The sequence below is a fragment of the Eimeria necatrix genome, genomic scaffold (genome assembly GCF_000499385.1).
Source record: "Eimeria necatrix Houghton genomic scaffold, Enh_scaff828, whole genome shotgun sequence".
Lineage (NCBI taxonomy): Eukaryota > Apicomplexa > Conoidasida > Eucoccidiorida > Eimeriidae > Eimeria > Eimeria necatrix.
The window spans coordinates 1-15,061 of NW_013654638.1; the positions used below are offsets into that span (position 1 = coordinate 1).

General features: G+C 49.1%; 4 protein-coding genes across 4 annotated transcripts; 2 read left to right on the forward strand and 2 right to left on the reverse strand.

Moving 5' to 3' along the window:
• Positions 1–252: 252 nt before the first annotated feature.
• ENH_00078290 (alanine dehydrogenase, putative) lies at positions 253–1,265 on the reverse strand (the record flags this gene model as incomplete). The annotated part of the gene is made up of 2 exons (XM_013583125.1): positions 253–768; positions 1,047–1,265. 2 exons carry the CDS (start codon positions 1,263–1,265, stop codon positions 253–255), a joined length of 735 nt encoding a protein of 244 aa, XP_013438579.1.
• Positions 1,266–1,954: 689 nt separating this feature from the next.
• ENH_00078300 (hypothetical protein) lies at positions 1,955–5,002 on the forward strand (the record flags this gene model as incomplete). Its single annotated transcript, XM_013583126.1, has 2 exons — positions 1,955–2,024; positions 4,494–5,002. 2 exons carry the CDS (start codon positions 1,955–1,957, stop codon positions 5,000–5,002), a joined length of 579 nt encoding a protein of 192 aa, XP_013438580.1.
• A 1,517-nt stretch (positions 5,003–6,519) lies between these two features.
• Positions 6,520–7,351, forward strand: ENH_00078310 (hypothetical protein; the record flags this gene model as incomplete). The annotated part of the gene is made up of 2 exons (XM_013583127.1): positions 6,520–6,525; positions 7,115–7,351. The coding sequence occupies 2 exons, from the start codon at positions 6,520–6,522 to the stop codon at positions 7,349–7,351; spliced, it is 243 nt and encodes an 80-aa protein (XP_013438581.1).
• A 1,114-nt stretch (positions 7,352–8,465) lies between these two features.
• Positions 8,466–12,243, reverse strand: ENH_00078320 (U2 small nuclear ribonucleoprotein auxiliary factor U2AF, putative; the record flags this gene model as incomplete). Its single annotated transcript, XM_013583128.1, has 6 exons — positions 8,466–8,684; positions 8,934–9,443; positions 10,003–10,239; positions 10,507–10,581; positions 10,894–10,955; positions 11,067–12,243. The coding sequence occupies 6 exons, from the start codon at positions 12,241–12,243 to the stop codon at positions 8,466–8,468; spliced, it is 2,280 nt and encodes a 759-aa protein (XP_013438582.1).
• Between the last annotated feature and the right edge of the window lie 2,818 nt (positions 12,244–15,061).

Genomic DNA, 15,061 nt, shown 5'->3' on the forward strand with positions numbered 1-15,061 from the left:
CCGCTCGCGAGCGCCGCTGTGCCGGTGGCCTCCACAGCGGCGCTCGCGAGCGCCGCTGTGGAAGCCACCGGGGCTGCCCCCGGCTTGTCGGCCCCCCCGCAGTGCTGCATGCGTTTCAAGTGCGCCTTTCGCAGCAGTTTCGGGGCTGCCAACTCCTCCGTCAAGTGACGCGTCGTGCAGTTCCGCGGCAATATGTCGTCCTGCAGCAGCAGCAGCAGCAGCAGCAGCAGCAGCAGCAGCAGCGGCGGCGTTTCAGCGTGCGAGCTTGGAAGCAAAAGGGACGGGGAGTGTTTGCTGCGCCTCGCTGGGCTCTGGCGAAACTAAGCGGCTCGAGCAGCAAAGGAGAAGTGCACTGTTTGCTGCTGGCGGGCGCTGCTGCTGCTGCTGCTGCTGCTGCTGCTGCGGCTGCTGCTGCGGCTTTCGCAGCTGCAAGCGCCGAACAAAAGCTGCGCAGCAGCAAACGCGAACAGCCAGCAGCAGCAGCAGCAGCAGCAGCAGCAGCAGGCCTGGAAAGGGAGGCTGGAGACTCACGATGGCGCGAAGTCGAAGCAAGTCGTGGTGGAGGCCCTCGAAGACAGCCAGCCGGCCAGCCACTTCGGACTTGGGCTGCAGCAGCAGCAACTCCTCCACTGTCTCGTAGGCGAGGCAAACAGCTTCGCACTGCAGCATGGCTTGCGTGAGGCTGCGGCTGCGGGCGAAGTGGAAGCAGCAGAAGACCACTTGGCCCGCGCGCAGCAGCAGGTACTCCTCCCGCTGCGGCTCCTTCACCTGGACGCAGCAGCCGCAGCTCAAAGTCCCTTATTTAGATAAAATAGCCTTTTTAGCTTCGAAAATTCGAAAAAAATCCAACAAAAACCCTCAAAATGAAGAAGATCGCCCCCCGCGCGCCGCCGGCGGCGTGCGCGCGCGCTGCGCAGGTGTACGTACACCCCGCGGCTCGCGGCCGCGGCGGCGGAAAGCGGCGGAAAGCGGCTCGTTTTGAAGGAAAATGAAAATAAAATAAATAAAATAGTTTATAAAATAGTTTATTTTTGAAAATAATTCACCTTTACCACGAAATCCGCGCGCGCAAAGACCTCAGCAGCGCCCTCCACCAACTCCGCCCCCGCCGCGCTGTACGCCGCGTCCGGCGCCCCCGCCAACTCGCCGGCCCCTTTTTGAATTATCACTTTATGTTTATTTCGGACAAGTTCGGCAGCCCCTGCGGGCAGGAGGCCCACTCTGCCTTCCTGGGGCTTGATTTCTTTGGGGCAGCCGACGATCATTTTGCTGCAGTTTGCTGCAGTTTGCTGCTGTTTGCTGCAGTCTTGCTGCACTAGTAGTGGCCGCTGGGGCCTCGGGACGCAGGGCTTTGGTTTGATGAAGTTTGGAGAATTTCAAAAAGTGAAAAACGAACTTCAAATCTTTCTGAGACGCTGCAGCCCCCGGCCGCGCAGTGTGCTGACACTCGGAAGCCGCTGGCCGAGGTCACCGCTGCAGGGCCTCGCAGGGGCTCTCTCGGCAACTTTTTGCTTCTTTGAGTGGTGAAAAGCGCAGTTTAATTAATTAATTTGGTTAATTTGATTAATTTAATTAAATTAATCCATTAAATTCATTAATTCAACTAATTTGAGGAAAAGAAAGGCAAAAGAAAGCAGCTTCCCACTGCCGCGGGCTCCCGAGGAGGGCCGCGGCGGCGAACCAAACCCGAATTCGAGTTTGCTTCAGCTGCTGACTTCAAATGAAGAAAAATTCTTTTTAATTATTTAAAAATGTTTTCAATTTTGTTTTTCTTTTCTGCTTTTACTGCAGACGCAGCCGCGCCGAAGGCCGAGACAGCTGCGCGCGAGTCCGTCGATTGCCAAGCTCTGCAGTGTCTGCGAGCTAGCTTTCTCTGAACTTCGGCAAAACTAAACTAATTTTCCATTCTAATTTCGAATTTAAGTATATTTTGACAATATTTCTGAATATTTGAATGTTTAATATAAGCTTTTTCGTTCAGTTTGGCTGTGTTGGCTTCGTTTTGCATCTCTCGAGATCAGCAGGTTCGGGTGTATCTACTGCTCGGCCTCGGAGAGAAAGCAGTTCTTTTTTCAAGAGGAATTGCAAATATAACTCTGTAGATAAATAAATATTAAAAAATGCATAATTTAACTTTTCGAAATTCTCGAAAATTTCAACAAAGTGCGCAGATTCAAGTTTCTGAAATTCTTGCACACCGTTGGTGTTCCATTTGCTGTTCGAGGCCTCATCCAACAAGTTTATGCTTTTTGAGCTTCCTAGAATAAAAATTAATGATTTTTAAAATTAATTATTTATTTATTTTGCATTTTTCTCCAATTTCTCTCTCTTTTCAAAAAATTATTTCTTGTAGTTCGCCTCTGTTGACTATTTGGACTTTTTACTGCTGCAAAAGCAGCTCAGCAACTGAAACAGAAGCCAAATGCCACTTCAACATGAATTTATCCTTTCACATTTTGTTGAACTTCAAATTGAAAAGACTTTCTTGTTGAACTTCAAAATGAAAAAGATCTGCATTGAGTGGCTTCAACTTAATTTTCCAGTGTACAAACACCACAGAGTCATAGCTGGAAACATGAAGGCTTCAAAAGTCTTTATTATTTAAATTAAATTCGAAACATGAAAGTTTTGAATTCAAAATCAAATTCAAAACTCCAAATGCTGCATTCTTTCTTTAAAGCAGTTCTAATTCAACACACGTGCTCGCTGAAGACTTCTAAAAGCTTTTTCGGCGAAGACAAAAAGGCTTTCAGAAAATCCATTTTTTCAAATAATGCACAAGAGGCTGGCCCTTTCATATTAAAGGACTTCTTTGTTTTTTTTTGATAAAAGGCTCTTTTTGTTTTCCTTCAAACAAAATGATCTTTTAAAAAAAGGGCTTTTTTGTTGTCCTTTTATACAAAAAGCTTTTCTTGTTGTCCTTTTAAAACAAAAGAATCCTTTAAATAAAAGGCTTTTTTGTTGTTCTCTTTGGCAAAAGGGTCTTTTAAATAAAAGGCTTCTTTGTTGTCCTTTTAAAACAAAAGGATCTTTTAAATAGGAGTCTTCTTTGTTGTTTTTTAGACAAAAGAATCTCTTTAAAAAAAGGACTTTTCTTGTGTTTTTAGACAAACATTTATAATATAAAAATTGACATTTTTGGTTCTTAGACAAAAACTTTTTTCTTCTTTTGGCCTCGTTACTGCTTCTCGCAATAACTGACTAAATGGCATTTGTTTTATTGCTTTATTTAATTTATTTAAAAATATAAAAAGAGTTACTTATTATTTGTCCGCTGCTGCTGCTGCTGCTGCTGCTGCTGCTGCTGCTGCTGCTGCATTATTCTGTTTTGCTTCGCAAGGGATTACAGCTGGAGCTGCGGTGTACGTACACAACAGAAAAGCAATTCATTATTTCTCTTGAGAAGTTCTTATTGGTTGTCTTGCTGCTGCTGCTGCTGCAGCTGCTGCAGCATATTGCTGCTGCTGCAGCAGCACTTTGCTGCTGCAGTTGCTGCAGCATTTTGCTGCTGCTGCAGCAGCAGCTAGTTGGCATTTTTGGTTTTCGTTCTTTGCCAAGAATTGCATTTATCTGCGAGGCCAGCTGCTATTCTATTCATTCTTTTTTCCTTTTTCGCCATTTAATATCTATTTCATTTATTTATTTATTTATTTATTTATTTATTCATATTTATTTATTTATTTATTTATTTATTTAATTGCCTCTGTAGTTCTCCGGCCCAAGATGAAGCGCCACAGCCTCAGACAGCACCGGCAGCGAAGCGGCTCTGCGTGCAGAAAAGATAAAAATGACAAAACTGAAAAATAAAAAACATTTATTTATTTATTTATTTATTATTTATTTACTTATTATTATTTATTTATTATTTATTATTTATTTATTTATTTATTTAAGTTTTATTTATTTTATAAAAGACGGAACAAACGACAAATGTAACGCCGCCTCTTGAGGCAGGTCTTGGGCAAAAAACTCAAAAAAAATTCAAGAAGATGAAACACAAAGAACCATTTGATGAAGATGAAATCCGAATTTAAAATTAAAATTAAAATTAAATAAAAGAAAAGAAAAGAACGGGAAAAAAAGAAGAAAAAGAAAAGAAAGAAAAGAAAGAAAAGAAAAGAAAAAAGGAGAAAAAAGAAAAGAAAGAAAAGCAATAGTTGCTTCACTGGGGTGTACAGACACCTGAGGACAGGAATCCACTGGACTGGAAGTGGAAGGAAAAAGTGAATTTCATTTTTTAAAAAGAAAAGAAATTGGACTTTGGCAAATAAACGGACTTTCCGGAAAGTGCAGCAGCAAAGGCCTGGGCCAGCAGCGACAAAAGGAAAAAAGAAGAAGAAAGAGAAAGAGAAGAAAATAAACTTTCGTTTCGATTTAAAAAAAAAGAAATAACTTTGTGTTGAATGTTGGACAAAGTGAAGCAGCAAAGAGACAACAGCGAAGCCTGCGGGAACAAACAAAGCCGCTTCACTTTGCTGCTGCTGCGCGTTCAGTCGCAGCACTGCAGCAGCAGCAGCAGCAGCAGCGCAGCAGCAGCAGCAGCACAGCAGCAGCAGCAGCAGAAAGAGCCGGCAAGTGGCGTACAGCAGCGGCGTTAGAACCAAGAGCAGAGGAAGCAACTGCAGCAACAGCAGCAACAACACTAGCAGCAGCAGCAGCAGCAGCAGCAGCAGCAGCAGCAGCAGCAGCAGCAGCAGCAGCAGGAGGTCGTGCAGCAGCAGCAGCAGCAGCAGCAGCAGCAGCAGCAGCAGCAGCAGCAGCAGCAGCAGCAGCAGCAGCAGCAGCAGTAGAATTGGCCGCAGCAGCGCACAGCGGCACAGCAGCAGCAATGATTGCAGCAGCTACAGCAGCAGCTGCCACAGCAGCAGCTACCACAGCAGCAGCTGCTGCAGCCGCAGCCGTCCCACAAGCAGCACGACCGCCTCAGCCGTCCGCACCAGCAGCAGCAGCAGCAGCAGCAGCAGCAGCCGCAGCAGCAGCAGCAGCAGTCTCACAGTCATGAGGTGGTGTTTAACAAATGGATTAGTTTTAATGATCTTTTTTTTCAAAATAAAAAAAGAAGAAAAGAAAGAAAACAAATTTACAAATCCTCCAAAACGCCCAAACAGCAAACCCAAAGAAGGGTGGGGGGGGAAAGCCTGAAAATAAATAAATAAATAAATAAATAAATAAATAAATAAATAAATAAATAAATAATAAATAATAAATAAATAAATAAATAATAAATGTTTTGTCAAAAAATAAATTAATTAGATAAAACAATTCACAAATGTGGAGGGAACTGCATAAATAAGTGCCACAACAAATGCATGCATGCATGCCTTTTATTTCGCAGAAGCAGATACAAAGACAGCAGCAGCAGCAGCAGCAGCAGCAGCAGCAGCAGCAGCAGAACTGGTATAGTTCCAGCAGCAGAAGCGGCGCGAGCCACAACGGCAGCAAGAGCAGCAGCAGCGCGACGAGACTAGAAGCAGCAACGGGATGGACAGCAGCAGCAGCAGCAGCAGCAGCAGTAACAGCAGCAGCAGCACTAGCAGCAGCAGCAGCACAAACAGCAGCAGCAGCAGCAGCAACGCTTACCTGCATGGTGTCGGCGAGTGGCATTAAATAACAAGCAGCAGCAGCAGCTCGACAAACTTTGGAAACTTTTTCTTTTTCTTTTTCTTTTTTTATTTCTTCAAAATCATCTTCAGCAAAGTTGAGATAATCATTTGAGTTCAAGGGGGGCCCCTGGGGGCCCCCCCAGGCCCACAGCCGGCTGGGGGGCCCCTCTCTGGGGCCCTGCAGCGCCAAAACCTGATTCCAGGGGCCCCTCGCAGCCGCTGCTGCTGCTGCTGCTGCTGCTGCTGCTGCTGCTGCTGGGGGCCCCCTGGGGGCCCCAGAGAGGCCTGGCAGCTCTGGGGGCCTCTGCAAATCCTTGAGTGCCACAAAATGACTTAAGGAGCTTCTATGGGGGCCCCCCCAGCGCCCCAGGGCCCCCAAAGCCGTGGGACCCCAGGGGGCCCCCCTGGGGGCCCCCCGGGGGGCCCCCCTGGGGGCCCCCCAAGTGGCTGAGTTGTGCTGCGGCGAGCTCTGCGCTGCTGCAGAAGGGGCAGCAGCAGCAGCTGACGCGGCAGCAGCAGCTGCTGCAGCAGGAAAGGCAAGGGACAGGAAGGAAATGGGGCCCCTAGGACCGCCGGGGGGCCCCCTATAGAGGCTGGGGGGCCCCAAATAGGGTACAGTTTGGGGGCCCCTATTGGCGGGCCTGCAGCTGCTGGACTCAGCAGCAAAACGCGAAGGAGCCTTTACAAAGAATGCTGCTGAAAAATGAGTTGAGAGGAAAATGGGAAAAGTTGAAAATGCAAAAACGAAGAAAAACGAGCCAAGCAGACGCCACCCCCCCAACCTTCCTTTTCTGCGCATGGTAGCATCCCTTTTTGTGGAAATAAATGTTTAAATGGCAAATAAAATCATTTGAAAAGCATTTGAAAACAGATCATGAGCGAAACCCGGCAAACATCCCAGCGCTGCTTCGGGTGTATGTACGTACACCCGAGAGGCGGCGCGGGAACACCCTCGAGTTCTTCGCCGCGGAAATGACTTTTTTTGTTTCCGTTTTTGAATTTAAATTGAAGTAATTAATTGAAAGATTTGGCATTTAATGCAAATAAAAGAAGTTCGCGGGAAAAGACTCACAAGCCCCAGCCCACTGGGCCCGCGGGAAGACACTCGGTTCGGCCGTGAGTGATTCACGCCGCATTTCCCCAACATTTATCCGCGCAACAGATTATTTATAATTTAAATTGAAAAGATAATTCAATTAATTATTTATAAATTTAATTGAAAAGATAAATCAATTCATTTTCGCGTTTATTTGGCGCTTCAAGTCGGGCCAGATCATTTGCTGCGGCTTCCCTGTATCTGCAGCCAGTCTCAGTTCAGTTTGCGCCCGTTTCGCCTCTAGCGTTTCATTTCATGAATTAATTATTTATTTTTTTTCATTTTAGGAATTAATTGTTCATTTAAAAGTTCTATTTTGCACAAATAACTTTTCTAAACGAACAGGCTGCCGCCTGGGGCCCCTCTGCTGCCCCGACAGAACTGGAATTGAACCTAAACAAAACTGAAGGCCTAGGAGCAGCAGCAGCAGCAGCAGCAGCAGCAGCAGCAACAGCAGCAGCAGCTGCAGCAGCAACAGCAGCAGCAGCAGCAGCAACAGCAGCAGCAGCAGCAGCAACAGCAGCAGCAGCAGCAGCAACAGCAGCAGCAGCAGCAGCAGCAGCAGCAGCAGCAGCAACAGCAGCAGCAGCAGCAGCAGCAGCAGCAGCAGCAGCAGCAGCAGCAGCAGCAGGCGTTGGACAGAGTAAATTGAAACAAGTGAGTTGTCTGTTCCTAAACAACACTCCCAAATGCAAAACTCCACTACAATTTGAAAACTTGGCCCACATTTTTATTTCTTTTTTCTTTTGATGATTTTCCACAAACGCCTCTTCGCTTCCACTGTTTACTCGAAGGACATAAGCAAGGCCGCCTTCGCGTGCCGAAAGTGCATATAATATATAATATATATAATATATACATATATATATATATTATATACATATATAATATATATAATATATACATATATATATATGTATATATATATATATATATATATATACATATATATATGTATATATATATATATGTATATATATATATATATACATGTATACATATATATCTATATATATATACATTTATATGTATACATGTATATATATATGTCTATATATATATGTACGTATATAAGAATAAATATATATATATATATATAAGTATATATATATATATATGTTAAATATGTATATAATAATATAATATATATATATTATATATATATTATATATATATAAACAGCTGTAGAGAATATATGCACTGGGGCCCCGCCTGCGGGGCTGCTGGGCCCCGCAGCGGGGAAGACTGGCTGGGGCCTCTGCAGCAAAGCAGCAAATGGAAATGAAGAGCAGCAGCAGCAAATGAAATGCGGAGAAGCCAGTGGACCACTGCTGGACCACTGGTGGACCACTGGTCACTGCAGGCGCTGCTGCTGCTGCTGCTGCTGCTGCTGCTGCTGCTGCCAGTGCCCCCCGCAGCCCCAGCAGAGATGTATATATATATGCTCTTGCACATTTGAGAGTCTTTATATATTTCTGTCTTTGGATTTATTTATCTTTTATTTTTTATTTATTCTGTCTTTGACTCTCTTAGGCTTTATTGCACTAAGTGCTACTGCATACAACTCGCGCCTGCGTCCGCCGCTTCCTAACGCTGCTCTCCTGCTGCAGCTGCTGCTGCTGCTGCTGCTGCAGCAGCTGCTGCAGCAGCTGCAGCAGCTGCTGCGGCCGCGCCTGGCTTGTTGCGGCTGCAGCTTCGGTCGCAGCTCCGCTCCTGCTGCCGCCCCAGCAGCAGCCGCGGGCTCCCCGCAGCAGCAGCAGCAGCAGCTACTGCTGCTGCTGCTGCTGCTGCTGCTGCTGCTGCTTCTCGCCGTTAAGCTCCTGCTTGAGGCTGTTGACAATGGCCGCGAGGGCGGGGGAGTGGAGGTAAGAGTGGCCTTTGAGGAAGTTCGGAGAAGGAGAAGAAAAGTCTCTTCGCAAAAATAATAATTCCGAATAATAATGAGCTTCCACCACTCGCCCGTTGAACTTGCGGCCGTTCAGCGCCTGCAGCAGCAGCCTCGCAGCAAACCCTTCTTCACAACGGCCAGCAGCAGCAGCAGCAGCAGCAGCAGCAGCAGCAGCAGCAGCGAGCGGCCGCAACAAGAGCAGCAGCAGCAGCAGCAGCAGCGACACACGCAGCAGCAGCACGCTGCAGCAACACGAGCAGCAGCAGCAGCAGCACGAGCAGCAGCAGCAGCAGCAGCTACACGAGCAGCAGCAGCAGCAGCAGCAGCAGCAGCAGCAGCAGCGCACCTTTCTTGCGCTCGCCGAGGCCTCGCAGTCTATGAAGGCGACGTAGGCGTAGCCGACCATAGGGGGAAGGACTTTTGTCTTTCCTTGAATTGCATCCATCACCATTTGTTCAGTCACTTCGCTTTCCTCATCTGCTGCTGCTGCTGCTGCTGCTGCTGCTGCTGTGTCTTCCTTTTTGGGCGCCTTGAGGGGCTCGTCTTTCGCGGCGTCCTGCTGCTGCTGCTGGTTGCTGCTGCTGCTGCTGCCGTCTCCCTCCTCCCTCTTGACTTTGTGCGGCGGCGACTCGGGCTTGGGGCCGCTCGCGGGGCCGCTCGCGCCATCGCTCGCGGGATCGCTCGCGCCGTCGCTCGCGGGATCGCTCACCCCACACTCCTCGTGCAAGTGCCGCGGATCCACACAAGGATCTTTGCAAATCCGAGGCACCTGGACGTCCACCACTCTCCCCCCGCACTCTTCGCACTCCAGCCGAATGTCTTCGACAATATCCGAGTACTCTTCGTCGTCTTGCAGCTGCAGCGCAGCAGCAGCAGCAGCAGCAGCAGCAGCAGCAGCAGCAGCAGCAGCAGCAGCAGGTGCACGCAAACGGCTTGAAGACAAAACCGCCACTCCCTCAAAAAGGAAATTCGAAATTCCCCAAATTTTAAAGCGAACTTTAAAATTTTTAAAAGTTGTTTTTTTCTCCACTTTCCCTATTCTTATTTTCAGGCATATATGTTTGCATATATATACACACTTGATATTATAAGACACACTGAACTATTTATATATACAATATATAATAAATATGCAATATATATATATATATTATTTATACAATATGTAGTATATATAATATATATTATATATAAATTATATAATATATATTATGCATAATATGCATTATATACAATATATATAATAGATATATATATACTATATATAATTATATATTATATGTGCACCAAAGGAAATGGGCGGGCTGTGGGAAGAGCCAATTGCTGGGGCGTTTCTGGTTGAAGGAAGCGCGAGGGTTTAGAGGGGCGCAAACCACGATTTAGGGTTTAGATTAGGGTTTGGAGTGGGGCTTTACCTCCTGAGGAGTGACGATGTTGTGCAGCACGAGGACCCTCGTGCAGACCTGAGGCCGCAGCAGCGGGGGGGCCTTTTCAGTGCCTGCGACGGAGATTTTGTCTTTCAAAAAAGATGAAACTGCTCCTTCATTGATGGCGTTTTCGGCTGTCACCACTCGGTAGGGCGAATTCGTGTGCAGAATCTCCATGGCCTGCTGCTGCGAGTCCGGGTCCGTGTACTCGATCACGCACACCAGCTGCGGAAGCCGAAACGCAGAAACAAGTCCAAAAATGCAACAATTAATGCAAATATTTCCACTTTTCGCAGTCATTTCGTTGAAGATCGAACGGAAGTGGAGCGAAAGCCGAAGTGAGAGGATCGCCTGCGGACGCGGCAAGCTGAGGTGTACATACACCCCAGCACGCCGCATCCGCAGCCTTCACTTAGCACTGGTGGTACTGAATGGAATCGGAGTTAATTTTTGTTTTCTTTTGTTGTTTTTCTGTTTTTCTTTGTTGATTACCTGTGTCTCGTCGGTGTCCTTCTTGAGAATGTCAAAGGACTTCAGCGGACCGAAAGTTTCAACCAGCTGCCGAATCTGGAAGGCGCAGAAAGCAGAACAGAAATGAAAACGAAATGAAAACAAAAACTCTTTGCTGCTGCTGCTGCTGTTCAAATAAAAAAGCAAAATGGCAAACACAAATGAACTCTTCAGGCCGCATTGCTGAGGAAACGATGCATCTGCACAGACGCGAAAAACAATGCATTCTTGCGGCGCAGTAAACGCGTAGCGCACCCCCGCATGCAACAGCAGCAGCAGCAGCAGCAGCAGCAGGAGGAAGAGAGGAAGCTTTGGATGAATAAGTGGATGGTTTCCTTCTTTTGTTTGTTTTCAATTGCCAGTTCTCACCTTCTCCTCCGACATAGAGGCCGGGAGCCCCAAGACGCAAAGCTTGTCGGTTTGCGGCGGCCCTGAAGAAAGCAACAGAACAGAAAAAGCACTTGGAAACAGCAGCAGCAGCACAGCAGCAGCAGCAGCAGCAGCGCAACAGCAGCAGCAGCAGCAGCACAGCAGCAGCGGACCGTCTGCGCCGTTGGCGTTTTGTGCGGCCCTGGCTGCTGCCTGCGCGGCCTCGAGGGCGGCCTTGGGGTTGAGCGGGACGGCGTTGGTGTCTGCGAGCAGCAGCTGCTGCTGCTGCTGCTGCTGCTGCTGGATCTGGTTCACAATGGCCGTGGCCACTGCAGCAGCAGGGTGCAGCAGCGGAATCGTCGGCGCAGGCACCACCTGCTGCAGCTCCAGCGGGTAAGTCTTCGGCCGGCCTATCCGCAAGTTAAAGCCCAAACAACTCAGGCCATTCAGCTGCATCGCATTCGAGGCCTCTTCCATAGTTCTGAACTCCACGAAGGCGTAGTGGCCGTCGCTGCTGCGCCAGGCCTTCACTGCGGGGGGCCCCGGCAGCAGCCCGCCGCCGACAGCGGCCATTGCGGCGTTGAGGAATTCCAGCAGCTGCGGGACTTCGACGTTGGGGGGGAGATTTCCTATGTAGAGTTCTCGCGCTGCTTTTGTTGCTGCGGGGTCCAGCTGCAGCAGGCCTGCTGCTGCTGCTGCTGGCGCTGCAGCAGCAGCAGCAGCTCCCAGGGCCAGGCCCGGCGCTGCTGCTGCGGCGGCGGCGGCGGCGGCGGCGGCGGGGGTTAGTGGGGCCGCTGGGGAGGCGCCCAGCACGCCGCTGAGTGCTGCGGCCGCGCCGGGCACTGAGGCCAGGCCTGCTGCTGCTGCTGCTGCTGCTGCTGCTGCTGCTGCTGCGCTCGGCTCCTCGCTCTCCCCCAGACGCGGCGGAGAGTCAAACCGGTAAGCCTTCCGCCCCTCCGACCGCCAAGTGCTGCGCCGGTGGAAAGGACCCCCCCTGTCTCTGTCTCTGTCTCTGTCTCTGTCTCTGTCTCTGTCTCTGTCTCTGTCTCGGTCTCTGTCTCTGTCTCTGTCTCGGTCTCGGTCTCTGCTGCGCGAGCGACGGGGGAAGGGCTCGCGGGGGGGGCGGAAGCGCTCGCTGCTGCGTCGCTCGCGCTCGCGCTCGCGCTCTCTCTCTCGCTCGCGCGGCTCCCGCGGCTTCTCCCGGTCCCGCGGGCGCTCGCGCTCCCTCTCCCTCTCGCGCGGGCGCTCACGGTCTCGCTCGCGCTCCCGCTCGCGCTCCCGCTCCCGCGGCTTCTCCGGCTTCGGGGCCTCCCGCTCCCGCTCCCGCCCCCGCCGCTCCTCCCGCGCCATCTTCGCTCCCAAGTCCCTCCGCCTCCGCCGCTGCAGCGGGCCTGGCGGCCTCCGCACAGCTGCTGCAGCGCGAGCCGCCCGCCCCGCAGCAGCCCGCGCCCGCAGCAGCAGCAGCAGCAACCACCCCGCGATCCCGCAACCTCCTCAGCCCCCAGCTCCCCTCAGCCAGCCCCAAATGTCGTGCATGCACTCCCGAGCCGCAGCAGCTCCGAGTTCGCGGAAAAAACGCCGCGGAACAGCCCCAAACGCCGCCGTTCAACTTCTGCTGCTGCTCCAGCCGCCGCGGCGGACACGCAGCTCCGATCGCCGGGATCCGCGTGTCTTTTTGCCGCCTTTGCAGCAAAAATCCGCCGCAATTCGACAGAAATAAACAACTGCGCGAAATCTGCGAGAAACAACGGAGAACTGCAGCAGCCGCAGCATGCAACCCCGCGAGCCGCGCGGGAGAAGCAGAGTTGGGCCGTTGGTTTGCCCCCGCAAACCCTACAAAACTCTTTTCGGGTCTTCTTTATTTCTCTTTTAAATCAAAATTGCGCAGTTCGGATCCCAAAAGAATAGTTCGCCGCAAACCCTTGGTGCAGCAGCGGCGCCACAGGGCTGTGGGCCCTCCCTCGCCAGGTCCTAGCAGCGCTGGAGGCTGCTGGTTTCGCAGCAGCAACAAACTTCACCACAGAATTCCATCTTTTCAACTCCATTTAGTCTTTATTTTCACTTACTGTTTACCCATTTGCAGTCTTCAAATGGCCAGTCGCAAAGGGGAGGAAAACAGGGGTGCATGCCGCAGTGCTGTGCTGCTGGGAGTTTCTGTGAAACTTGAAATATTCAAATTGCCCATTTTGGCTTTGTTTTCTCTTTGCTTTCACTTTTGAGTCCGCAGGAATCCAGGCGGGACACAGGGGACTTGAATTCCCGCTTCCTGTTATTGTTTTCTGCAGGACTTCACATCACCAACTGCAGAGAAACAGTGGAGCCAAAAAGAGCCCCGTAGATCCTTCAAACACTAAAAAAAGCCCAAAATACCATTCAATAGATTGTTTCTTCTTTGATCTACCCCACAAACAAACAACTCGACGAGTCCACATAGAAAATTTCCAAGTTCCGCCTCGTTTAATTAACCATTTAATGCAACTTGCCCAATTGAATTTGCATTGCTAGTCATTAAAGGCAGACAAAAGCTAAAAAGAAGCCAAGTAGCGGAGAAGGACACAAAGAACAGTCCCGCGGGCCAGCTCACAGCCTATTGCCTGCAGTTCAGTATTTTATTCGTCTCTTGTCAGCACCTCTGTGTTCTTACTGCTACGAAAAAGTATCTTTCTACTTTAGATTTGCTTTCTTATCCACTTTGTGCTGCCGCAATCCTAGTGGATCTGCAAGAGAACTGAGAATGAAGCTTCTGTTGCAAATCTGTATCGCTTGATACTGAGTTGAAAGGTTTCTGCGAAACCTTTGCCGATCCTTCGCCTAGAATATAATAAAGTAATTAAACACAACACTAGAAACCTGAAAGCTGTTGATGAGGTGAGGAGTCCATGAATGGAACTTTAGCAACGGGCCATCATCAGTCGAATTGATGGAGTGGAGTAGAGCATATTTCCATTGTGGGTAACTATTTGATGACGACAATGCGCCAGAACAGATGAAGTTCTTTTGGAAATCAAATACAAATGTTTTTGCACTCCCCAGAGGCATAGAGCCGCTGATGCAGGGAAGCACAGGTACTATTCTCAAAAGCCAGACGGAAAACGACGAAAAACACCTCAGCCTGACGACCTGCCATTCAATTTGAAAGTACATCTAGCCCGCTACGACCAAAGCAACGGAAGCTGAAGCGTAAAATGATACCACGGGAAATCGCGAGAAAAACAGCTAATTAGTTAGCGCACTCCTGTAATAAGAGCTAGAATTTGTCCATTCTCAGTGCAACGCATTGATAGGAAAAGACATTTCTTGTCGACACGAGCGACCAAATATCAAAAGAAGTATAGTGAGCCGCAGGTCTTGATAACATACTTCAATAGACACGTTGTTAATCAAGCGCAGCCGCTGTTGAGTAGGCCGCCTCAGGAAAATGGCAGCAAATGTGACGGAGAGTTTCATCCGATTGTGAACAAGCATGAAACTCGGGAATTCCCCAATCCGGTATACTTTTCTTTTTGTTCGGAGGAGTGCGGTTGATGGCTTTAGGAAACTTCAGCTGCTTTAAACGTTGAATTTATAATTGCCAGCTCATAGCGGTGCCACTGAAGTGACCCGCACTAGAACACATGCTTTCCACTTCCCCCACAACTACTTTCCCTGCGCACTGTGGGCTGCTCTTCATAATTGATTTGTATGCCGCAATTCAAGTGCATGGACTTCTCATGCAGCAATGGAATGTTAATTGGTTCGAACAGTCCATTTGCTTTGTCAGACATGTCCCACGCTCAGCTTCAATCTCTCTATTCCATGCCGAGTCTTCACCTGCCTAGGTAAGCACAGGCCACAAGCCTCTTGTAAAGGAGTTCTGCGTAAACAGAGGTTTGCTTTGGGCCTGTAAATAGGCAGTTTAGTGCTGTTGAATAGGCTCGCTCCTACTGCGGGTTAAGCGCTCATGGGCACGGCTCTTTGCGTGACTCGCTTCTTTATGCGTTTCCTCGCGAAGTTGAGTACCTTTATACAGCTTGCTACGGATATCCAGAAGCTTTTTGACAGATGATGCGGGTGAGTTCCATGTTCTTTCTCTCACTTAAAGGCGAAGTAACTGTTCCCTTAAAATGACGATTGAAGGACTAGTTGTACTTGCCAGGCCACCAAGAATACAAGTACAATAATTAGCGGG